Below are 22,955 nucleotides of genomic sequence, written 5' to 3' on the forward strand. Positions count from 1 at the left end.
ACCGCCAGCATTCAAGTGACCAAGACATCAGCCAGGAAGCATAGGAACTGAGAAGTGGTCTAAGGTCACCACCTGCAGAACCACTCCTTTATTGAGGGTGTCTTGCTAATTGCCTATAATTTCCACCTGTTGTCTATTCCATTTGCACAACAGCATGTGAAATTTATGTCAATCAGTGTTACTTCCTAAGTGGACAGTTTGATTTCACAGAAGTGTGATTGACTTGGCGTTACAGTGTTGTTTAAGTGTTCCCTTTATTTTTTTGAGCAGTGTACATTAAAAGGTCCAACCATGTCATCCAAGCAGAACTGATACCTAGACCCAATAGGCCAACATCTTTTTGTATTTAGAATATGCACTTGTACTTAACCTACCCCAAACCCACCTGAGCTTGCAATTAAAACACTAATACATCTCTCATTTGACAGGCAAAAATCCATAGTGATATGGATTTTCCCTAAAAGAATGCCTTGATAAAAGGTTCATAAGAGTGAAGGTAGACCAACAAACGTTGGCCGTGCACGGCCGACGCAATAGGGCTGCTGTCATTTTCAATGAATTCCCTGGCCATTAAATGTTGAATCGCCACAAATCATTGACACCTGTGCATGGCCGACGTGTTAGTCTATCATCCTTACAAACATGATGACAAAACAAGGTTGAGAAGGGAACAAGAGACCCGACCAGACTTTTCTTGACAAACAAGAAGCCTTTATTTTATGTGGAAAAGAAAACTGCTGTTTCATTCATCATCATGATCCAGATCCTGCACAATCAACTATGAGTGCACGGTTAAATCTAGTCATTTGTTCTGAGAGTATAGGGAGAGTTAATGATTTTCTTTGTATACACACACACAAGCCTTTGATAAAAACACAATTACCAGTCTCTTCAATTAGATCAGACAAATATAGGCCCTGAGTCCCAAATGGCACCCTATTTCCTGCATAGTGCAGTACAATTTTTATGGGCCCTGGTCAAAAGTAGTGCACTATATAGGGAATAGGGTACCATTTTGGCCACAAAGAAAACCTGGCAGGACTTCAAGGCTATTAGGTTTTATATCCTCTTCTGTACAATCAAGAACAGTGACCTAGAACACCACGATATCCAGCATATACCAACCAACCGCAGCACGAGGGGAGGGGGGAAAGTGTAACACACGTCTGACTGAACTGAAGAACAGAGCTTCTTTAATTCTCGTAATCAATCCCTCCAAATAGAATAGTCCCACAAGAGCACTTTACAGCATGAGGAAAGGAAAGTGTCTTACACGCAGCTGAGTGAGACGCAAAGACACAATCGATTTCATCTCTCTACGCACGGTCTGACTTGATGACTAACTGGAGAGCCTGCATAGGCTTGGGAAGGATGAAACTCACTTTTGGAAATCATGGCTGAATGAATCTTAAAATAATCTTCCTCTAGAGCTACACAACCCCTTTAACCCTGTGTAGGTCATTACTGGTATTTGTACATAGTGTTACTAGTTTGTGGGTCTTGGAAGCGGCAGTCATGTTCAAATATAAAAGAACATTGTAGCATTTTTCCCTTTCTGAATATACAATAATTAAATGCATTTTACAGACTGATAGAACAAGCTGCTCACACATATCAAAATGAAGAGATTCTACATTAGTTTCTTCACTACAGAGTGCAAATCAGATGCTTCACAACATACCTTTTAATTAAGAAGAGGACTCACTCTTCCCACAAGCCCCCTCATTGTACATAAACCATTCCCCATGAAAAAAATGGCATCTAGGAAATATAATGGAATGTGAAAAATTAGAATAGTGAGCCAATCTTTTTCTTTGACAACAGAAAAATGTCCTTCATGAGGTTTTTTTTTTTAAGGAAAACAAAAACATAAAAAAAACTGCTTGTTTGAATCCACTAAATGTTGTGAGAAGATGGTAAAAGCCTAGTGAAGGACTGAGCTGAGAGAGATGGATGGGCTCCAGGGCTTGCCAGGAGACCTTTACATGCCGTAGCCAAAGCCTGGTTGGGCCTGAGGTGCCTGGGGGTAGCCTGCAGGAGCCTGGTAACCGTAGCCATAGGCCTGCTGGGGGGGCACGGGCACGCTTGGGCCAGCAGTCAGCATAAGCTGGGGTGTGCCTGGAGGAAAGAGAGGCATTTCACATGTTGGGCTGACACCAAAGATTAGAATCTATTCGGATTCGATTAATTTACTCATTCAAATAATTTGATGCCGATTGATTTGAATATTTAAACTTTAAACTTATCTTAACATGGAACACAAGCCACAGCTCAACTAGCATTCCAGAGTGCCAAGGAAGCTCAACTTAATTTTTATTTGAATGATTTTTCTTTTGAACAGCAGACTGCAGAGTGAAGCCAGGTTGAGATTAAGTCAAAGGGCAGCCGGCCGGATTCAAACCCATGCTGACTGCCATAAGTGTTCGGAGGTCAGAGGCAGTAGCCACTGGCACACACGGAAACCTAGATGCATTGTTCACAAGACTACAGCCTGTCTGCTGCAGAGGGACAAGAGAGCCACGAGAAAGCGAGTGTTGATCAGTTATGGACATAAGTGCTGAAAACATGTTTGCTCACCATTTACTAAGTTATCAGGACCTATTAGGATGAGAAATACCAGAGTTTTGGCTTAGGTACAGCAGACTATACGAATATTCGTTAGAAATGACATCTGATACGAATATCAAAACAGGGACAGCCACATGCATGTCACCATTATCAACAAACTTGTCACTATTAAAAACCTTTACACAGCTTATCAATCTCTTTACTCTACATCTAATATCCTATCTTTACTACTTAGAGCACAAAAGGCTGGGTTACGAGAGTCAGCTTCACCGTTTGAGTGAGTTGGTGTGAATGGCTGTTCTCATTGGCCGTGTCAGATTCTTGGCTGTGAATGATGCATGAGGCACTTACCATAGACGATGGGTTGTGTCTCTGTCGCCTGCTCCTCCTCTTTCCTTAGGGACTCAGAGGTCTCCAGCTTGTCCACCTGGAAGAGGTCAGAAAGAACAGGATGATAAACAGCTACAAGCAGGCAGGCCAGAGAAGACATGCTGGAAAAGCCTTCATTAACCCTTCTTTCCTTTAGTCATTTAATATGTTAAGTGATTGATGGATAGGACTGTTCCAGGTGTGTGAAGTGTGCGCATTGTAGGTGATTATTCTTTGCAACACATACAAGGCTGCTGTGAGCTGCCCCTTCGTCACTCATTAAAACTAGTGAAGAAATATGAGAGATGACCATTAAGATGTGAGGAAAAATACTTTCAATGAAATTTGGTCCCTCCATTCAGCCACTCTTGAAGTGATGTTTTCAGTATATATATTAACATTGCTATGTATGCAGAGAACCAAACCCATATCAGGTATGCAACAGGAGTACAAAATCTCATGATCAACACTTGACCTTTGTCATGTCTGAGCTATTTTAATGAAGCGATGTTAACTGCCAGGCGGTATTTTTTCTAGAATTTATCGAGGACCTATTCACCCTTTCCCTTAAATCAAACATGCTTAGTTTTAGCTCAGCAATATCAGTCTACTGTAACTCCAATGAGTGACCTTAAGCGTAGCAGAAGCAGATTTCCAAAAGTTGTTAGGAAGAAAACGTAATTGCGTTTAAAAGTTGCAGTAAGAGGCAAGACGCATTTTGCACTAGTAAAAAACAACTTTTCACAATTTTGTTCTCACTATCTTTCTGTGCTGAAAGTGGGTTCAGTTCCCTCCATACCTCTTGTAAAGAACATTAAAAAATAATGAGCAAATCTCTTCCAACAAACAGAGGCGTCATTAAAAGGAGAACATGCTACAGTAGTGGTGTTACAATTGGTTAAAATAATGTGCATGAAAAAGAGGCAAAAGTACTGAAGCGCAGAGGGAGTCAAAGCCCGGGATGATTCGTAGTCCAGCCACTCAAGGCCCATCAACCAACAGCAAGGCACAGCCGACAACATCAATGTCTCCTAGAGGCTCTGTGACGCTAGATTCTCATTGGCAGGTGCTCAATCACGTGCATATATTAAAACCAGAGAACATTTCCCAAAGTGCAGGTACCATTACCCGTTTTTCATACATACTCTCTCAGATACAGTGTAAAGGTCTGTGAAGGAATGCACTTTTCAGCTACTGCCCGTGCAAATTTACTAACTTCAACATGAATTAACAAAGACAGATTTTATTTTCTCTGCCTCTAGTGCTGCAGCACAAGTTGTATTTCACTGTCAAGACTTCAATATGAGAATGAATTCGGTCATGAGAAATATATAATTTCATCACTACAAAATGGCATCACTACTGAAACCTTTCTGGAGAAGAACCCCCCCCCCCCCACCAGATAGGTGCAGCCATAATAGTACGGTGCCCCTGAAAATAATTAGGTTAAGTGTCTTGTTCAAGGGCAGACATATTTCATTTCTCACCTTGTCGGCTTGGCCAATTGCTCTAACCACTATGCTACTTTCCACCTTAAAAAAGTGCATTCGCTTCACAAACTTTGATCATACAATGCATTTCTTGGCTTACAGTTTTAGTACTATGGTTAAATGCAGTCTACAACTGGTTTGCAGTCTATTTTGAGAGGGGGTCTTAGCTATTTGCCAGCAATCAGAAGCTTCAAGATTGAGTTCATTAATGGGTGTTATTTATTCTACAAAATTAACACTCTTGGGGCATCAAAAGCACATTAAGGTCATTGTGGGTTCAAGGGTCAGGACTGGGAACCAATGGCAGACTGGCATCATTGACAGACTTCCTCAGACTAAGGGTTGTCATTGGTGAGTAACTACAGATCTACTAGAGTGCTCTGCTGCCCAGTCGGAGAGAGTCCAGTTGAGAAGGCACTACTGTGTGTGTGTGTGTGTGTGTGTGTGTGTGTGTGTGTGTGTGTGTGTCTGTGGAACAGCAGCAGTGTAACTGCCATATGGGAGAATTAAAATAAAACGCATGCAGATTCCTGAGGTAGCAGTGCTCCCCAGGCTAAATTAACAAACGAAACAGCAAGAGAGAGATGGAATATAGGAATAGACTTTCACCTTTTCCTTAATTGCATCAACCTGGAAGGGAATTCAAGAAGCGCAGCTTAGAAAATAAGAAATCAGTTTACCATAGTGCAGAGACCGAGAGAGAGCAGGCTGAAACAGCATACAAAGATGGGCAACCAATAATCCACACAGTAGAAGAAAAAAAAAATTAAAAGACTAACACACTCCTCTGAAATGCCTTGAATTTCTCTAGTTTTATTGTTTCTATCCTAAGAACTATTGTTTTGAAGTTAGCGAGACCTCGCTACAATGATTAACCTACCACATTCGCATGCATAAAAATACAGCTGCTAGTAAAATATTTAACGGTTTTCCATTTAGTAGGCTATCGGTTCCGGTCAACTCAACTCTGAGTCACTAAACTACTATTGAGAGCAGAGCAGTATAGACTGCATTAGTCCTGATCTATTGATAGACATATGGTAGAACTTGTGTTCTCTATGTCATTGGCTAGATTAGAGAGCTGCTGGACTACTATTCCGTTCAAAGTCATATATATATATGTGTGTGTGTGTGTGTGTGTATGTACAGTTGAAGTCGGACGTTTACATACACTTAGGTTGGAGTCATTAAACCTCATTTTTCAACCACTCCACAAATTTCTTGTTAAACTACAGTTTTGGCAAGTTGGTTAGGACATCTACATTGTGCATGACAAGTTATTGTTCAGACAGATTTCACTTAATCACGATTCCAGTGGGTCAGAAGTTTACATACACTAAGTTGACTGTGCCTTTAAACAGCTTTGAAAATTCCAGAAAATGATGTCATGGCTTTAGAAGCTTCTGATAGGCTAAGTGACATCATTTGAGTCAATTGGAGGTGTACCTGTGGATGTATTTCAAGGCCTACCTTCAAACTCAGTGCCTCTTTGCTTGACATTATGGGAAAATCAAAAGAAATCAGCCAAGACCACAGAGAAAAATTGTAGACCTCCAAGTCTGGAAATTGCTTCCAAGGATAAAATAAATGCCTGAAGGTACCACGTTCATCTGTACAAAAAAATAGTACGCAAGTACAAACACCATGGGACCCGCAGCCGTCATACCGCTCAGGAAGGAGACGCGTTCTGTCTCCTAGAGATGAACGTACTTTGGTGCGAAAAGTGTAAATCAATCACAGAACAACAGCAAAGGACCTTGTGAAGATGCTGGAGGAAACAGGTACAAAAGTATCTATATCCACAGTAAAACGAGTCCTATATTGACATAACCTGAAAGGCCTCTCAGCAAGGAAAAAAGCCACTGCTCCAAAACCGCCATAAAAAAGCCAGACTACGGTTTGCAACTACACATGGGGACAAAGATCGTACAATATGGAGAAATGTACTCTGGTCTGATGAAATAAAAATAGAACTGTTTGGCCATAATGGCCATCGTTATGTTTGGAGGAAAAAGGGGACGCTTGCAAGCCAAAGAACACCATCCCAACTGTGAAGCATGGGGGTGGCAGCATCATGTTGTGGGGGTGCTTAGCTGCATGAGGGTTTGGTGCACTTCACAAAATAGATGGCATCATCAGGAAGGAAAATTATGTGGATCTAGAGGGTCGCAAATGGGTCTTCAAAATGGACAATGACCCCAAGCATACATCTAAAGTTGTGGCAAAATGGCTTAAGGACAACAAAGTCAAGGTATTGGAGTGGCCATCACAAAGCCCTGACTTCAATCCCGTAAAAAATTGTGGGCAGAACTGAGAAAGCGTGTACGAGCAAGGAGGCCTACAAACCTGACTCAGTTACGCCAGCTCTGTCAGGAGGAATGGGCCAAAATTCACCCAAAGCTTGTGGAAGGCTACCTGAAACGATTGACCCAAGTTAAACAATTTAAAGGCAATGCTACCAAAATAATAAATGAGCATATGTAAACTTCTGACCCACTGGGAATGTGATGAAAGAAATCATTCTCTGCTATTTTTCTGACATTTCACATTCTTAAAATAAAGGTGATCCTAACTGATCTAAGACAGGGAATTTTTACTAGGATTAAATGTCAGGAATTGTGAAAAACAGAGTTTAAATGTATTTGGCTAAGGTGTATGTAAACCTCTGACTTCAAATGTATGTATGTATGTATGTATGTATGTATGTATGTATAACAATTACATGTAGTAGAGTTACTTTTAGTAATTTCCATATTAATTCAACATTTACCTATCTTTTTTTGGCAACATCCATATATGTAATTTTCATTCATGTTATAATATATGAACTTTAAGATTCATATGTAAACAGAGCTGTATGTATGTATGTATGTATGTATGTATGTATGTATGTATGTATGTATGTATGTATGTATGCATGTATGTATGTATGCATGTATGCATGTATGCATGTATGCATGTATGTGAGGTGTGCAGAGCAGACAGGCACATGCTGACTCTTGTTCAGTCACAGCAGTCCCACATGCAGTCACGCAGCATCCAATGACGAGCTCCACTTACTTGGCACTGAATATCAATGACAAGAAAACAAACTACTGGACACTGGAGAGAGGAACTAAAGATCTTGAGTTCCTCTCTATAGAGTCCAATAGTTTGTTTTCTTGTCATTGATATTCAGAGGGTCCACAAACCCTGAAACAATGCATTAACACAACACTTGTACTGTACCCATTGTCTGTAATCTGTTGAGTACAGTAACATTTAGTCAGAGCATTAAACAAAAGAGCAATTACTGTCTTTTATATGGAAAAAGGTTAACAAAAAGCTGTAAAATGGTGAACAAAAGAGGGGAAACAAACAAATGACATGAGTATAAAGGAAAAGCAGCTGAGAGGTTTGTTTAGCTTCTATCAAACTCAGACACAGAAGAAACAAGGCACTAAAAAGAAAAGGCAAGTTGATAGAAAAACAAAAAAGAAATAACTGTCTTTATGTATAGAGTATGAGGACTATTGGCACTCCACATAGAATACAATTATTCTATTATACTGATTCCAGTAAATCTATTTATATGATGCCACACACTCTGCTGCAAAGTCAAGACTGCTGGACAGAGTTCTAATATAATCATTGATGAATCTCTTTTAGCAACTTGCCATATAAAAATAAGGCATTGTGCTACTGAATAGTTAAATGCCTTTTCAAAAGTGGCTAACTGCTAAAAGCATTTGACTGAGCAACAGAAGATCACTGCACAAATGTTTGGAAAGGTTGTGGTGTAAAAGTGGCATTTAGGATGAGCTTACTTTCACCCAATCCTAACCATTTGGTGCTAGAAATGTCAAACTGACCCTAGATCAATGTCTAGGGGATAGTTCACCCTACTCCCACTGAAAGCAGACCTGGGTTGTGTTCATTAGCCACAACTGAAATTCTGTTGGATGCCCTAATGAACAACATCGTTGGACGTGTAGAATAGAACCACCATGCTTGGTTTGGTTTAGCCCACTCAACATGACATAGCCATGTCCAGACAGCCAACCCACCTTGAAGAGATACTCTCTCATGACCTGGATGAAGTAGGGCATGGAGAAGTCCATGATGTTGTGCTTCCAGGCCGTCTCCAGCACCACGTCTGGCCTCAGCAGGTCATAACAGGTGAAGAGGCAGGCGGCAAAGCACTCCTTTTTGTCCTCGGTCAGGAACCAGCCCAGTAGCTCCTCAGCCAACTCTGTATCCTTGGACTCTGACGCGTACTGCATGGCATCCTGGAGGAAGATGGAAACAAGATGGAGGTTCAAGATCAGGAGCGGTGACTTGATGCGGTGTGTTTGTTATGAACCTGGCACCAAGCCACTGTCTGGTATGTTTATTTTACCTTTATTTAACTAGGCAAGTCAGTTAAGAACAAATTCTTATTTTCAATGACAGCCTAGGAACAGTGGGTTAACTGCCTGTTCAGGGGCAGAACGACAGATTTGTACCTTGACAGCTCGGGGATATGAACTTGCAACCTTTCGGTTACTAGTACAACTCTCTAACCACTAGGCTACCCTGCCGCCCCACTAGGCTACCCGAGAAAACCTTCACTCCACAATGGGATTTTGACCACTACCCCTACCCATAAACACTGATCTTATCAGACAAAACATTTCCCATTATCCTCCTCTCTCTACTAACCAAATAGGTTCAATGACAATATAATTAATGGCAGTCAGAGGAGAAACAGGCCTGGGTAAGAAGAAGAGAATGAATGAGTACCTTGTAGAGTTTGTCCTTCTTGCAGAGCTCCACACTCTGTTTCCAGCGGTTGTTTCCCTTGAAGAGGTAGGCAGCGATCCTCCTGAACTCAATCAGCTCGTGTTTCTCCAAGCGCTGGGCAAGCGAGATGTTGTCAAAGTTGTCATAGGCATCTATAGAGGTCCTCAGAGCCTGAGTCCACAGAGAGAGGGAAAGAAGAAAGGATGGGTGGATGAGTAACCGTTGTTCAATGAGGTGTAAAAACAACAACTTTGTTTTCAAGTAAACAAGGTACTAGAACTGTCATAGGGCCAGCTTCCCAAACCCATATTAAACCTAGTCAGGGTAAAACAAAGGTGTCTGTCTTCATTGTTTGACAATGTAACAACCAACCAAAATGGACCAAACCTGATAGTCCTCCTCTGTGATGAAGAGGTTGGTAAGTGCTTCATTGACAGACTTGTTGTTGTGGTTCTGTACAGAGCGCAGGTAGGGCTTGACCAGGGGCAGCTGTTTCACCTGGACCACACACACCGTTGATTACTAGAACTGCATTCACTATAAGCAGAGTACACTGTACATAGAGATACACGTCACAGTCTTTGATTAACAACTACAACAGGTGTCACACCGCTTCAATTTCCTGTGTTGGCAGATAGGGGGGGACAGAGCTCGTCTCACCTTGCTGAAGAAGTTGACAGCACGGGAGTGGTCCAGTCTGGGGGACAGCACTATGAGCAGGTCATTCAGTAACAACGGCTTGAATTCCAAATAGAAGTGAGTTGCTTTGTAATACAGCTCCACGTTGGCCACCTACACAGTCACAGGAAAGGCATAAAAGGAGCGATATTGTCATGTATTACAATTGTAAAGTGTATTGAGATGTTTCAATGTACTTTAAAATATACACTTACCAATAGTACATCAAAATCGAGCTTTGTCATAATAGATCATATACAGCAATGACTGCTACCTTGATGTCATTATAGACAAACATTACTGATTGGGTTACCTTGGTGATGATGTCTTTGAACTGGCCCTCCTTCCAGGCGTCGGTGGGGTGGTTCATCATGGTGATGATGGCATTGTCAAACTCCTCGTACTTATCATACAGGAACACCAGCTCCGCCCACAGGTGGGCCTCCTCCGCCGCCCGCAGAACCTTTGGAATGTTGACTCTGGACCAGAAGAGCTCCAGGTGCTCCCTCATCTTCTGGGGTTTGAATTTGGAGTAGAGGATGGCCAGCTCGGTGAACATACCCATGTGCGCCCGTTCCAGCCCCAGGGCTGCCTCCAGCATGGTGATCAGCTCCTCAAAGTAAGCACGGTCCTGAACACAGAGAGAGAGAGGGTGGGGGGTAAAGCATTGAGGGGTTCGAAAGCACCAAATGTGCTCATCAATCAAGAGAGAGTGTGGAGAGAGGTGAACTAAATAAGAACTTTTCATGTTGACTAGAGAAAATACAAATTTCATACAAACTGTGCCAGCATCTAGCAACAAGGAGGATAAGGTACATCGAGACAAAGTGGGCTGTGTGTGTCTCTTACCTGGTAGTAGTTGATAAGCTCCTCCAGTTCGTCAGCATGCACTACGATGTGGAGGCCACACATCTGTGCCAGCCGGAACTCCTTTCCATCCACGCAGGCAAAGCACACCTCCTTCCAGGTCCTAGTGCTGTTGGCCTTGCGGGCCCCGTCCACAGCCGCCTGGTACTCCCCGAGGTGCACCAGGGTGGACGCCAGACGGCCAAAGTTGGACACGTTGTTGTACAGTAACTTGGCTGCGTCGTACATTTTCTCGTCGTAACAGCGGTCGCCGACCTTCGTTGTGAGCAGGAAAGAGTATGAATGTCAATCAATGTCTTACATAGGGAGTTGTCTGCGACAACATAGAAAATCAGTTCCTGGTGAACTAGGACGGAACATCACTTTATTTCTCATTGACTTGGAATACAATAACCTGTACTGTTTAATACATCAGTCTGGACTACAGTAACAGTACCTGTTGGATGTGGGCGTTGTTGGGTCCATTGATGAACTCCTCCAGCTCAGCCAGGCGGTTGGTCTTGGCCAGGGCGAAGATGAGCTCTGTCTCCACGTAGGACTCCCGGGCCTTCTTACGGGCCATCTGAAGGAACTTCACCAGGTCCTCCCAGTTACCTGACACACACACACCAGAACAACTGGGAGGTTACACTACTTTAAATCCTGAGGTCAGTCAGTGAGCCGCTGATGAAAGTCACCAAAAACAGCTGGACAAATCCCACACTGAGGACATGTATTCGCTGACATTGGGAGATTTGACACATTATAATGCCCATCAGCCCATCCTGCCACCCCCTATCCCAGCTAAAGCCGGCCCCACCATCTTTACCACTCTGGTCGGCGGCCTGTACCACCTCCATGTAGGCAGAGGGGTCGTCAGCCTTGATGTAAGAGTCGATAGCCTCCTTGACTAGGCCCTTCTGCAGCTGAGCCTTGGCCAGCTGGCTCCACACAGCTGGCTCGTTGCAGCGCTCGGCAAACTCATAGGCTCGATCCAGGTTCCCAATGTGCTCAATGAGAACCTGGGGAGAAGAGACAACATTACACCATGACAGGAAGTCAGACACTATCAATCATGTTGAGGGTAAGGAGAAGGGGAATGGAAGCTCTACAAGTCTGCTGGCATTGAGACCTCCATATTCAAGAGATTGAAATGGTGTTAGGAAAATATGAATACCACATGGTGTTGGGGGGTGGGTCAGGGTTCATCTCACCTGCACGGCAGAGGTGTTGACGTCAAACTTCCTGAAGATAGCAAAGGCCTCCTCGAAGAGCTCGTTGCTGATGGCAATGTTGGCAATGTCTGGGGCGTCATAGTTGTCCAGGCGGTTGATGTACTCCATCACACGGGTCCGGTCTGCCTTGATGGCCGTCAGGATCAGCAGGTTCTGCAGGTTTCTGAATAAATAAACAACCCCCAGAATTAATACTTAAAACATCAAATAATCACAAATCATCCCGGAAATCAAGCTGTAAAGTTCTGCAATTATATATGTAAAGCTTTGTTAAGTTTACAATTGTATGTGTCAAGTTACGATCTTGTAAAGTTCACTTTACATTTACTGTAGAGTGTGTTGCGATTTTAAATGCATTTTCAATAAAGTTTGATTTGATTGATTTGGAAAAGTATAAAAAAGATGGCGGAAGTGAACTAGAGAGAAAACACACAATGGACAGCCCAGCCTACAGTGAGCACAGGTATCAGAGCTCTAGTAGCTCTGTTACCTGTGTTCACTGAAGACAGAGTTATCCAGTACGATCTTCTCCAACAGCTCAATGAGTTCGTTGGGCAAGTCTGCAGTCATGAAGGCCTTTACTGTGACTGACACCTCCTCTGGGTCCTGAGTCTCAGACAGGGCTGTCTGCACCACCTGACAGGGAGGGGAAAAGAGATTTCGATATGGTCGGTCATGAGTAGATATTTGGGTCAATTCAGAAGGTTCACTGAAGGCTGAGTTATACAGTACGATCTTCTCCAGTAGCTCAACGAGTTTGTTCTTAAATTGAAAAACCTTTATTGAAGATTGACTGAATTGAGAATGGAATTGATCCCAATACTGGTTCAGAGCTGGTCCAGACTGGTGTGTATGGGGACTACCTACCTGGTCAATGAGTGGTCTTCTGAAGGGGTTGCTCTCCAGCAGCACGCTGGCCCACAGGTCCGGGTCTCTGCGACGGACCAGGTAGCGAGACAGACTCTTGAACAGGGAGTTCTCATTGCACACCTGACAGGAAACAGAGCGCACACACTGTTCGTCCACTAGGCTCTCACCTCACATTCCGAAACAGTACTTTCATATGTAGGCTATTCCCAGTATTGCTGTTGTAAACAAAGAATGTCAGTTAATATTAATGCATAGCAATGCAGAGAATTAAAATGTACACTCATATGTTTTTAGTTAGACCTACATTCTAACCTATATGAAACTACTTCCTATAAGAAGAGGAAGGGAGAAGCTACTGACGTTGATGAGTTCCTGGTCACACTGTCCTCTCTCGTAGGCAACGCAGGCCAGGTGGGGGTCCCTCTTCTCGCAGTACTTGCCCACCACGCGGCTGTCGTAGTAGGGGTTCTCACGCAGGAAGCGCTCGGGGTTGTTGTTGCTGTCGATGTAGATCTTGGCCAGGGCATTGTGGGTAGCGGGCTCCTCACAGCCCTCATGGATACGGGCCTCCAGCCAGGGGAGGAGAAGCTTCAGTCTGAGGAGAGGGAGATGAGCCTGCTGACAACTACAGATGCTGATATCACAGCTAGTATAAAAAAAAGACTAAGTAAGTAATACTTTATTTCATGATACCACAGTGTTTAAATAGGTTGGGGTGCTATAACAGCTACAATTAACCCTTCTAACTAGTAGTTTCTTTCTGCCATCTGTTGAAAAAGGGTTGCGTTGTACCGGTTCCTCTTCTCCACCTCAGCCACCAGTTCATCAGTGGAGAACTGTCCTCTGACCACCAGGATCAGACTCTTAATGACGTCCTCAGAACAGTCCACGTCCAGAAGCCCTCCAATCACCACTGGTAGACGGCTGGGGTTCACCTAACACACACGTCAATATTCTTGGGACACTGTGCATTTTCACTGTGGGGCAATTATCTTGAGTCTGTACTAGTTTAGGTGAACATGAAATTTAGTGATATCTTGCTTAAGTTTCTACATTTTGACAACTAGGATGCATGACAGTGTGTATGTTTGAGCAAGTGTGTGACCACGTTCACTTACTTTCTGCACATAGATCTCAATGTATTTCTGCAGGTTGTTACGGTACAGGTAGAGGACCAGGTCATGGACAAAGTCGAAGCGGTCACACACAATGATGAGTGGGAGCTGGTCGGTCAGCTTGGCCTCCTGTCCAATCACAGAGCAGGAGCCAAGGTTAGCACGACATCGTTATGAGACAGAACATCTGATCAGAGCCCACCAATGACCACAGCCAAACCTGACATGTAAGGGTTGGGTTTAACCACGGATCGTAATGGCAAGTGTTAAAGTTGAGTGTTTCTTGTTGTTACAACCTGAATGTGTAGACGTTTAATAAAGTAGCTCAAAATTAAGCAAGTAGTTTAAAAAAAAGCTAGAGGTTTGACTGTAATCTTGTTGAGCTCATACAACCACTAATGTACAATGACAAAATAAATATTCGAATCACTGAATATGAAATTGGGATTTCATTTTCCAGTTTAAAATGATCCTGCTCATGTGATTTGAAAAATGTCACAATCGAGGAAATAAATAAAAAATGTTTCAACTACGACGACAAATGGAAGGAGTCCCGTTTTGAGAGATTAGAAGATGGTTAGGTATTGAAAACATTGTTTACTAGTATGGACTGAGTGGACAGAGAAAGAGGCAAAAAAGGAAAAACAAGAAAATGATCTAAGCCAAGTACATCTCACTCACACATGTACACCAACATAGGTCTCCCTCTGCAGGTACTATTGAGGTACTGCCACACACTCCCACTACTGGAGCCCACAACAGTAGACCCTCAACACAGTGCGTATTTTGCAGTTGTGTTTCCTGTGCGTGTTGTGTGATCACTGGCTGACTGCCATCAACACTCCTACAGGATTAATACACTGGGATTGAGTACCTCACAGCCCTGTAGAGCACTCCAAGGGTCTGCCACCAAAAAGACATCTAGCTTTAGCATGTTGTTGAAACTATATGGTTCCATCCCAAATGTCACCCTATTCCCTACAGAGTGCACAACTGTTGACCAGGGCCCATGCACTATATAGGGCATGAGGTGCTATTTGGGACTCAGTATATGATGAGGCCCACTGACTCCTCTTGCACAGCCAGGAAGACTGTTACAGTATGTGGGCATACCAGGTTAATTTAGTTTCTGAATCCATTCATATAGGAAAACAAATTTAAATGCACCACAATAGCCATGCTTACTTGAGTTAATTTGTGCTGGCTAAACCTTACATACAGAAAACAAAACTGCAACACCAAAACCTAACTTGACTACAGCTCAGATAACAGCTAGGTATATATATATATTTTTATTTTACCTTTATTTAACTAGGCAAGTCCGTCAAGAACAAATTCTTATTTTCAATGACGGCCTAGGAACAGTGGGTTAACTGCCTGTTCAGGGGCAGAACGACAGATGTTTACCGTGTCAGCTCGGGGATTCGATCTTGCAACCTTCGGTTACAAGTCTAAAGCTCTAACCACCAGGCTACCTGCCGCCCCACTGTATATGCACAGTTACGAATCCAAAACAGAAGTACACTCACAACACCCTGTTGCTAGTAGCTCAGCTAACTGTAAAACTGCAGGTTTTGGACTTGTTTGGACAGACAGAGTTTGGTGCACCCCATCATGGATGAATGGTTTTTGGGTACATTAACGGGTTGTGCCATTGTACTCGTCATACAAATCCCAGGTTTAATCCTGTATCTCTAGAAGTAAGTCAGGGGTGGCAGTGAAACTAAAATAAGGAGGGAGTCCTGTACTCGGGGATAGATTTACCTGGTACATGTCCTGCCATTCCACAGACAACAGGGAAAAGCACAAGAGATAACTGCCATCAGGAACTTCTTACCAATGAAGGCTAAATGAAAGCTTTTCACGAATGCTAGTGTAAGCAGGCACATCTACGTATTCATAGGATGGACAGAAGTTCAGAAGGTCAGATTGTGTCATTTAAATTCAATACAATTTCAAAATATAGGTTAAGGACAGACGATAGTGTGAGAATGAAAGAGAATAGAATAAAGTTCAACTAAAGAAAGATCGGAGAAAAAAAACAAAAACAAACAAGAGTATGTTTAGTCCATTGCATTTCATCTCCCTCTAGATACCTTCTCCATCCATCTTTTACCTTGAGGAAGTTCTTGACTCGTTCGGGGTCGTAGCAGTTGCTCTCTCTGCAGATCCTCTCCACCTCTTTGATCTGTCCCGTCTTGCAGGCTGCCTGGATGTACTTGAAGTGGACCTCTAGGTCCTGGCTGAAGTTAACAATGGAACCCAGGAAGTAGAACAGACCTGGGACAAAGCATCACCATGGAGACAATGTCAGTCAAGAGGAAATACAGTACCAGACACCATGCCAGTCTGACATGTCAGGACATCCAGTCAAGTTCAATTGTGCGCCATTGGCTGGAAAATAGAACAGTGATTACAGTAAGGTGGCTGGCAACTATAAGCCAAGAGACCGGAGCGGATGGCTACTGTTGCCATCTCATCACCCCTGGTTTAATTAAATGTACACCACACTTCAGGCTCCATGTTTGTTTGTAAAGTTATTTGGACAATTGAAAACAGGGTCTCTCTCATCTAGTTTATTGAGCTGTACCTCCATTATGATTGGCTACCTCCTATCTAGTCTACCCTGGGCTTAAAGAGGTCCAGCAGCCTGTCCTAGTGGCCACCCCTCCACTCCAGGACATTCTACAGAGCCTATGGACAGACTGTTGCCTCAGGCCTACTTCGCTGATCGCTGGAAGAGAGAATGATCTATGAAGCATAAGTGTGAAATAGTGTGGCTGTGTCTCTCACCCTCGAAACTCTTGAAGGACTCGAAGAGCTCCGTTAGAGAGTTGGTGGAGAGCTGCTCGTGGTACTTGGAAGCCACCTGGACACAGATCTGCAGGTTCTGACGGATGTTGGCAGACAACATGGCCCTCAGGCACTCCAGAGAGTCCTCCACTGAGAGGGAGCCAAAGAAGTTCACCAGCCACTAAGGAGAGAGAGAAAGATTATTTATTTTCCCTTTGCCATTCACACCTTCTACTATTTGCACATTGTCACAACCTTGTACACAGCTAATTATAAAACATAATAATCGTTACATAACATTTTAAAAGGTTTATAATATAACATGTTATTATTTTAAAACTTTAGTGTGTTTACTGGTAATGTCTGATTACTTGCTAATCAAAAACAAAGCCCCTTTGAAATAAGAGAGGAGAGAAAGACAGGAGAAAAAGACAGGAGGCACAGAGGTAGAAGCAGCAGCAGAGCTAGATAATGTCATGAGGAAATACATGACTGTCATGTTCATCTAGCCAGGGTTCAGAACGGTCTGAACGGTTTGGCCTACAAACTGATATGACCCCACTTTTAATCAGTTCTGCTCTACGACCCACACGAGCAGCACGGGACTCATCTGAAGGTTGACCAGTACCAGTTAAAACATTTTATGGAAGTACAGTATATGGAAATACTTAAGTGCCCCTCAAAAAAGGGTTAAATATGGGTAACAAAAATAATAATTTCCAGAGTTTCAGATATAGGACACTTTCAAACATGCCTCCTTTTTATACATTTTTTTTAGCAGGTAAGGCCAAATTCCATCCTTCATCAAATACATTTATTTTTATTTATACATACAAGGGTCCTAAAAGTCTAAATCAAATGAATGAGTTAGAATTTCATTGAAACTAATGTAATCTGGTTGCTTTTTCACACACAAGCTGGCATATGAGAGGGGAGTGGCCTGAGTACTACTGTCATAGAGGGCTTTGAGGGGAGTGCCTCTATAATTTGTAGGGTTACTACCTCTGGGTTGAGAAGGTGTGTGTGCACCACGGCCCGTTTGATGTCGTACAAGTCAGTGTAGTGCTCTAAAGCTCTCTGCAGCAGACCAGCCTTCTCACACAGCTGGGCTATATGGGCACGGTCGTAGTTGGTGAACATCTGGTTGCCCAGGATGGCATCAGCAACCTACAGAGAAGGATAAGAATAGAACAATGTTAACGTGTGAATGTCACTTATAGTCACGTTTGCTTTGAGCGTAAACAAATTAAATTGGCATATTCTCAAAATGTAAGCTCTCCCTCTGTGTGTGTGTGTGTGTGTGTGTGTGAGAGAGAACCTGTGGGGCGTGCATGAGGTTCATCTCCAGAAGGCGTGTCTGCAGCGGCCCCTCAGAAGGCCTGTTGTTTTTCAGGGCGTCCAATAGGAAGGAGGTACACTGCTGGATCAGGTTATACTCCATAAAGACATCCACGATCTGAACAGACAGGGGCCAGAGAGAAAGGAACAACGGTCAACATAAGACAGCCACTACACAGTGTTCAGGGGTTGCATTACAGTTCAGAAATCTGTCTCTTCAAAACATTTTAAACCATTTCACCTGTGTTTTCTATTGAAATTCAATAGTGTTTTTATGTTTCAATAGGGTGATCAGGGACATGCAACTACAGATGACAACAGAAGTGCAACGCTATTTGGCTAGCAGCCACACAAGTTAATGAGCTTAGAATGAAAAAAAAAGCAATGCATTTTGTGCAAAAACAGTGCATGGCCATCACATTTGTAATGTTTATCATAGGAAGAATGTAGCCAGCTGCATTACCTAATGTTTTGCTGGAAGTTAATCTTGCATTTTACAGGAGAAACACTGGGAAAAGTACTGGAGAAAAGCTACAGAGTCAGAGCGCTGTATGCTGATAGACAATTCTCATCTGAGTGGAAAAGTGCAACTGAAGCAAAACATTTGTCTGATATCAAGCAGATATTACATTACCTGGCAGATTAGATCTGCTTTACAAAACGCAGCAAGATCTCTTATGCGTTTCATCTTATTTTTCTGCGTGAAACTATTAACGTGACCGCGGTATTTAGAAACACGTGTGGATGAGCTTTGCGTTTGCAATATTGGGACTAATCGATTGGTTCCATTGTACCAGGCAAACTGATCAGAGCAATGAGAGTTCAGAGCAGACAGTCCTGTCAAGTCCAGACAGGAGGAACATAATAGTGGAGTGTAAATTACATAGATGAGAGCGATAGCATGCTCTAGTCGAGGGGCCTCATCCCCTCTATCCTAAACCTTCCTCCACCTCTCATCTCTCCCTCCCCTGTTCCTCCTCCCCCTCCAACCATCCCTCCTACCAACCTGTGTGATGTCAGCCAGAGGCTCCTCGTCCTGGACCAGCATCTGGGAGAACTGCAGGCCCTGTTCTGGACTGATCCTCATCACGTTCCTCAGCAGGAAGATCCAGTCTGGAGTGTAGCCCACCTACAGACACAGGAAGAGCAACAGTTACAACCACCAATACACCATCCCGCTCCTCAACGTGCATATTTGTAATATTACATACCCCCACATTAAAAATAAATAAATAAAGGTCATATGACATACTTTTCATTCACACATCAAGCATCAGGCTAACAAAAGCAAAAACCTTCCTTGCAAACCCCATTTGGCCCCAGCCCCTTTCTAAAGCACCCCTCTGGATACTAAGACACAGCTCATCCACTTCCTCAACTGTGTCATGAGGAAACCAAACCAAGGAAAGGAAACAAGAACAGCAACGAAGCTCTGTCTCAGAGTGACAACGTACCTTCTTGGCGTACAGGACTATCTTGGGGAACTGTCCGGTCTCAGCGAAGCACTGGATGACCTTGTTGGGTACATTGGCCCTCAGGTAGACGGAGAGAGCCAGGGTGGGGTCCACTGACTTCACCAGGTCCCCCAGCTCCTCAGAACACTCCAGCTAATAAGGGACAAAGTAGTTTTCACCACAACTACCCTAGAGCAGCGGAGGCTCCTGAGGGGAGGACGGCTCATAATGGCTGGAACAGAGTCAATGGAATGGCATCAAACCATGTTTAATACCATTCCACATATTCCGCTCCAGCCATTACCACAAGCCCGTCCTCCCCAATTAAGGTGCCACCAACCTCCTGTGCCCGACAGGTAAACGACCCTAATGAGAAAACACTGCTGAAACGTTATGTTTGGAATGTGCATAATTACCATCAGGTGTTGGGTTAACACATTTTAATATTCACAATTAGTATGAAGCAGAAAGCTCTGGGGGGAAACATTGAGACTGACAAAGGAGATGCTAATATTGCCACGCATGCTTTGGAGGGGCAAAAAAGGATTTAAATACTCAGCAAAACAAACAGATTGGCTCATCTTCCCAGTCATCTGGGTTGTTATCAACATGGACAGACACACAGCTTAGGAAAGACCTCTTTCCTATAGAAGGTCAGATACCCATCTTTCCCCCCTTTGTCAGACACACAGTCACACCTTGTCCTCTTTGAGCCACTTCTCAAGTAGCTGCTTGCGTCCCTGCTGTAGGACGGGCCTGCACAGCTCCAGAGACTCAAACTTGTTGAGCTGGCCCTGGTCCAGCAGGATGCCAAAGTACTGCAGCAGGGGAGAGGTCTGGCCCGGCTGGGCTGGCACACTCTGGAACTTACGGATGGTGTCTGGAGTACGCAGGATGCCCTGGAGGAGAGGGCAGAGACGGAACAACAAGACATGTGTGGAGGGGTGAGCTGTAGTTTATACACACACACAGACAGAGATACTGCTGATATGTTTTGGAGAGGGTTTTGCTAAAAAATAATAATAATAATAAAACATACTGCACATAGCGACATATTGTACGTGCTGGGGACACGCTCATGAGAACAGTCTGATTTGCATAACTACACTATAGACTCCAGTGATCAAATGACCCATTATTCACTTTTGTAGTGTATTGACATTACAAGACAAGAACGGAAGGAAATGCACTTTGGTTGTAAAGATGTAGATATTACACTTTAAACTGTCCAGTGAAAATCTCACTTTTAAAATATACTCATGTGGCCAAAGCATTTTTTTATTTTTATAAAACACTTCAAAAACCCACCTCAAACTCGTATCTCAAACAGACCGTTTCAAAAAGGCTTGCCACGACCTCGTAATGTGACGTCACGCTGGCTCATTGGCTGAGCAGCTGTTTACTTGTCATTAATATTTATTGGAAGGAAAACCATTTCACTCATAATGTAATTAATTAAGGGTCATATTCATAGTAGTCAGGAAAAACTAGTTACTTTAACTTAAATTACATCACAGTGATGTGATCAGCTCACCCCTGGAGGGAGGCCTTGTACCGTTGATGTGTTCGTTACCTTTGGTGCGTTGGCGGCCACCTTGGCAGCTTCAGAGTAGTTTCCGCCGGCAAACAAGTTGTTGAACTTGCGCGCGAACAGCTCCTCGGCCCCGGCCAAGTTGTTACGGACGGCCATGCGCAGGGCCAGGTCTGGGTTCTGCAGCACATTGGTGATGTAAGGGATGATGTTCTCCTCCTCCACACACACTGACAGAACCTGGAGACAGAGACACACAGAGAGAAGAGTCTCTGGACATTATCCTCGACACAGCACAGGGGGAACCTGAGGGGACATTTCACAGATGTCAAAGGTATTGCTTAGTATCATTTTTCAAATGGTGGGTTGGATCTGTGGGTCATAGCAAGTCTACTTGTGGGTTGCAGATTAAGAGTGGATTGTGGCCTTTGTTGAATTAAGGAAAAATCTGAAGTATTTATAGGGTCAACTTGCAACTTAAGAACTACTGTCACATGACAGGAGAAATTAAATCAACAACATAGCGCTCTACCATCTCACTAGTGTTTACTGCTCGAACTTGTTGACAGGGGGCTGTATCTACTAACTAGCTACAATGGCCTCTGTTCTTACACACTGTTCCCATTGACAGACATGTTGAGATGAAAGTATATACTCCAGATCAGGTAACTGACAGACAGGACAGTGAATGGCAGGCCAGAGGCAATCCAAGCTACAACTTTACAAGTAAACAAAGGACACAGACGTGTGGAGGGGAACGAGGGAGGGAGAGAGAGGGTTGTCTGCTTTCTGCTGGAGAGATGGCGCTAGCTAACCGTTAATTTGTTCACTTTTTGTACTTCTCCTGCACCAACCCAGTTAGACACCAGCTGGCCACATTGTTCAAAGAATACTCTAAATGACAAGCAACCAATCAGAGGGGAGAAGGACAGTGAGGTCAGAGGGGGGGAGGTGGGGGGCAAATATATAACAAGAGCCCTGAATAGACAACTTTGAAATGGCCTCAGTCTGTAGTAGTCTCACTAACAGGCAGACGATTCAGGGCCTGTCAAACGCCATCAGCGTCACAGCGCGAGTGCACTCAGTGACAACTATCTATGACGGACACTGCATAGTGCACCATAGACTCCGCTGTGTCGCTTATATATTCCGGCAAGCACATTGAAGCACACACCGTTTTACTTCTTTGAGCATGGCGATAAAACAGAATTGAAATACGTTGAATTGAAATACAATCAGGGCATATTGGGCTAAACACTATAATTTGTTGCGGGGGCATTGAGGCAGGTTGTGGGTAGGGGCTGGTATGGTAATAAATACATCATTAGTGTGTCAGTGTATGGTGTGCCTCTGGTGAGAGAGGCTCTATAGGGGGGACTAGGGGAGAGGAGAGGGGCCCTGCGATAAGCCCAGCAGGCCACAGCTGTTAACAGGCATGACTGCACCCCATTCTCCCCTTCACTCAGAGGGGTCAGAGACCACAACCCCAAATAATATGGGGTGGGCCAATAAAGGGTGGGTGGAGGGAAAGAAAAAAATGGAGCTCTTAGTGTAGATATGCCCTCTATACCACAGAGAGTGTGTGTGTGTCGGGGAGGAGGGAGAGGCTGCAGAGAAAGCGACCCAGGGGCAGGAGGGGATGATCTGTGAGTCAAACCCTTAGACTACAGAGAGCTCTGACATCATCCACTACTGGTTCTGACAGAGTGGAAGTCACCACATCTTCGCTCTCAACCAAGAAAACCCGTTTGATATCATTAGGACAACCACATCTAAAAAATAGACCTCAGACACTGAGCTGCCAATGAGACGAGCCGTAGTATCGGTGTTACAGTGGCCTTGAATCAAACACACACAGTTGTGACTGACGACAAAGCTGACAGAGTCCTGTGATGCGGGGTGAGTCT

At 43.8% G+C, this 22,955-nt stretch overlaps 1 protein-coding gene across 4 annotated transcripts in view; it reads right to left on the minus strand.

Moving 5' to 3' along the window:
* Nucleotides 1–684: 684 nt before the first annotated feature.
* Nucleotides 685–22,955, minus strand: part of LOC135550692 (clathrin heavy chain 1-like) — a 49,170-nt gene continuing 26,899 nt past the window's right edge. The window contains exons 7-32 of one of the 4 annotated variants that reach the window (XM_064981719.1): nt 21,091–21,288; nt 20,216–20,416; nt 19,518–19,670; nt 19,070–19,192; nt 18,044–18,181; nt 17,728–17,892; nt 16,726–16,906; nt 16,049–16,212; nt 13,936–14,061; nt 13,610–13,752; nt 13,178–13,412; nt 12,815–12,937; nt 12,438–12,583; nt 11,927–12,110; nt 11,542–11,734; nt 11,170–11,327; nt 10,716–10,988; nt 10,180–10,497; nt 9,849–9,980; nt 9,576–9,686; nt 9,189–9,359; nt 8,474–8,695; nt 5,037–5,057; nt 2,920–2,995; nt 2,578–2,598; nt 685–2,118 (exon numbers count right to left, since the gene is read on the minus strand). In XM_064981719.1, the coding sequence (XP_064837791.1) occupies nt 1,982–2,118; nt 2,578–2,598; nt 2,920–2,995; nt 5,037–5,057; nt 8,474–8,695; nt 9,189–9,359; nt 9,576–9,686; nt 9,849–9,980; nt 10,180–10,497; nt 10,716–10,988; nt 11,170–11,327; nt 11,542–11,734; nt 11,927–12,110; nt 12,438–12,583; nt 12,815–12,937; nt 13,178–13,412; nt 13,610–13,752; nt 13,936–14,061; nt 16,049–16,212; nt 16,726–16,906; nt 17,728–17,892; nt 18,044–18,181; nt 19,070–19,192; nt 19,518–19,670; nt 20,216–20,416; nt 21,091–21,288 (4,113 nt within the window). In that variant the 3' untranslated portion in view covers nt 685–1,981. The remainder of the gene's footprint in view (nt 2,119–2,577; nt 2,599–2,919; nt 2,996–5,036; nt 5,058–8,473; nt 8,696–9,188; nt 9,360–9,575; nt 9,687–9,848; nt 9,981–10,179; nt 10,498–10,715; nt 10,989–11,169; nt 11,328–11,541; nt 11,735–11,926; nt 12,111–12,437; nt 12,584–12,814; nt 12,938–13,177; nt 13,413–13,609; nt 13,753–13,935; nt 14,062–16,048; nt 16,213–16,725; nt 16,907–17,727; nt 17,893–18,043; nt 18,182–19,069; nt 19,193–19,517; nt 19,671–20,215; nt 20,417–21,090; nt 21,289–22,955) is intronic. The other 3 variants (XM_064981720.1, XM_064981721.1, XM_064981722.1) reach the window with 3 other exon arrangements.

This window comes from Oncorhynchus masou, chromosome 12, assembly GCF_036934945.1.
Source record: "Oncorhynchus masou masou isolate Uvic2021 chromosome 12, UVic_Omas_1.1, whole genome shotgun sequence".
In the NCBI taxonomy this organism is placed as follows: domain Eukaryota; kingdom Metazoa; phylum Chordata; class Actinopteri; order Salmoniformes; family Salmonidae; genus Oncorhynchus; species Oncorhynchus masou.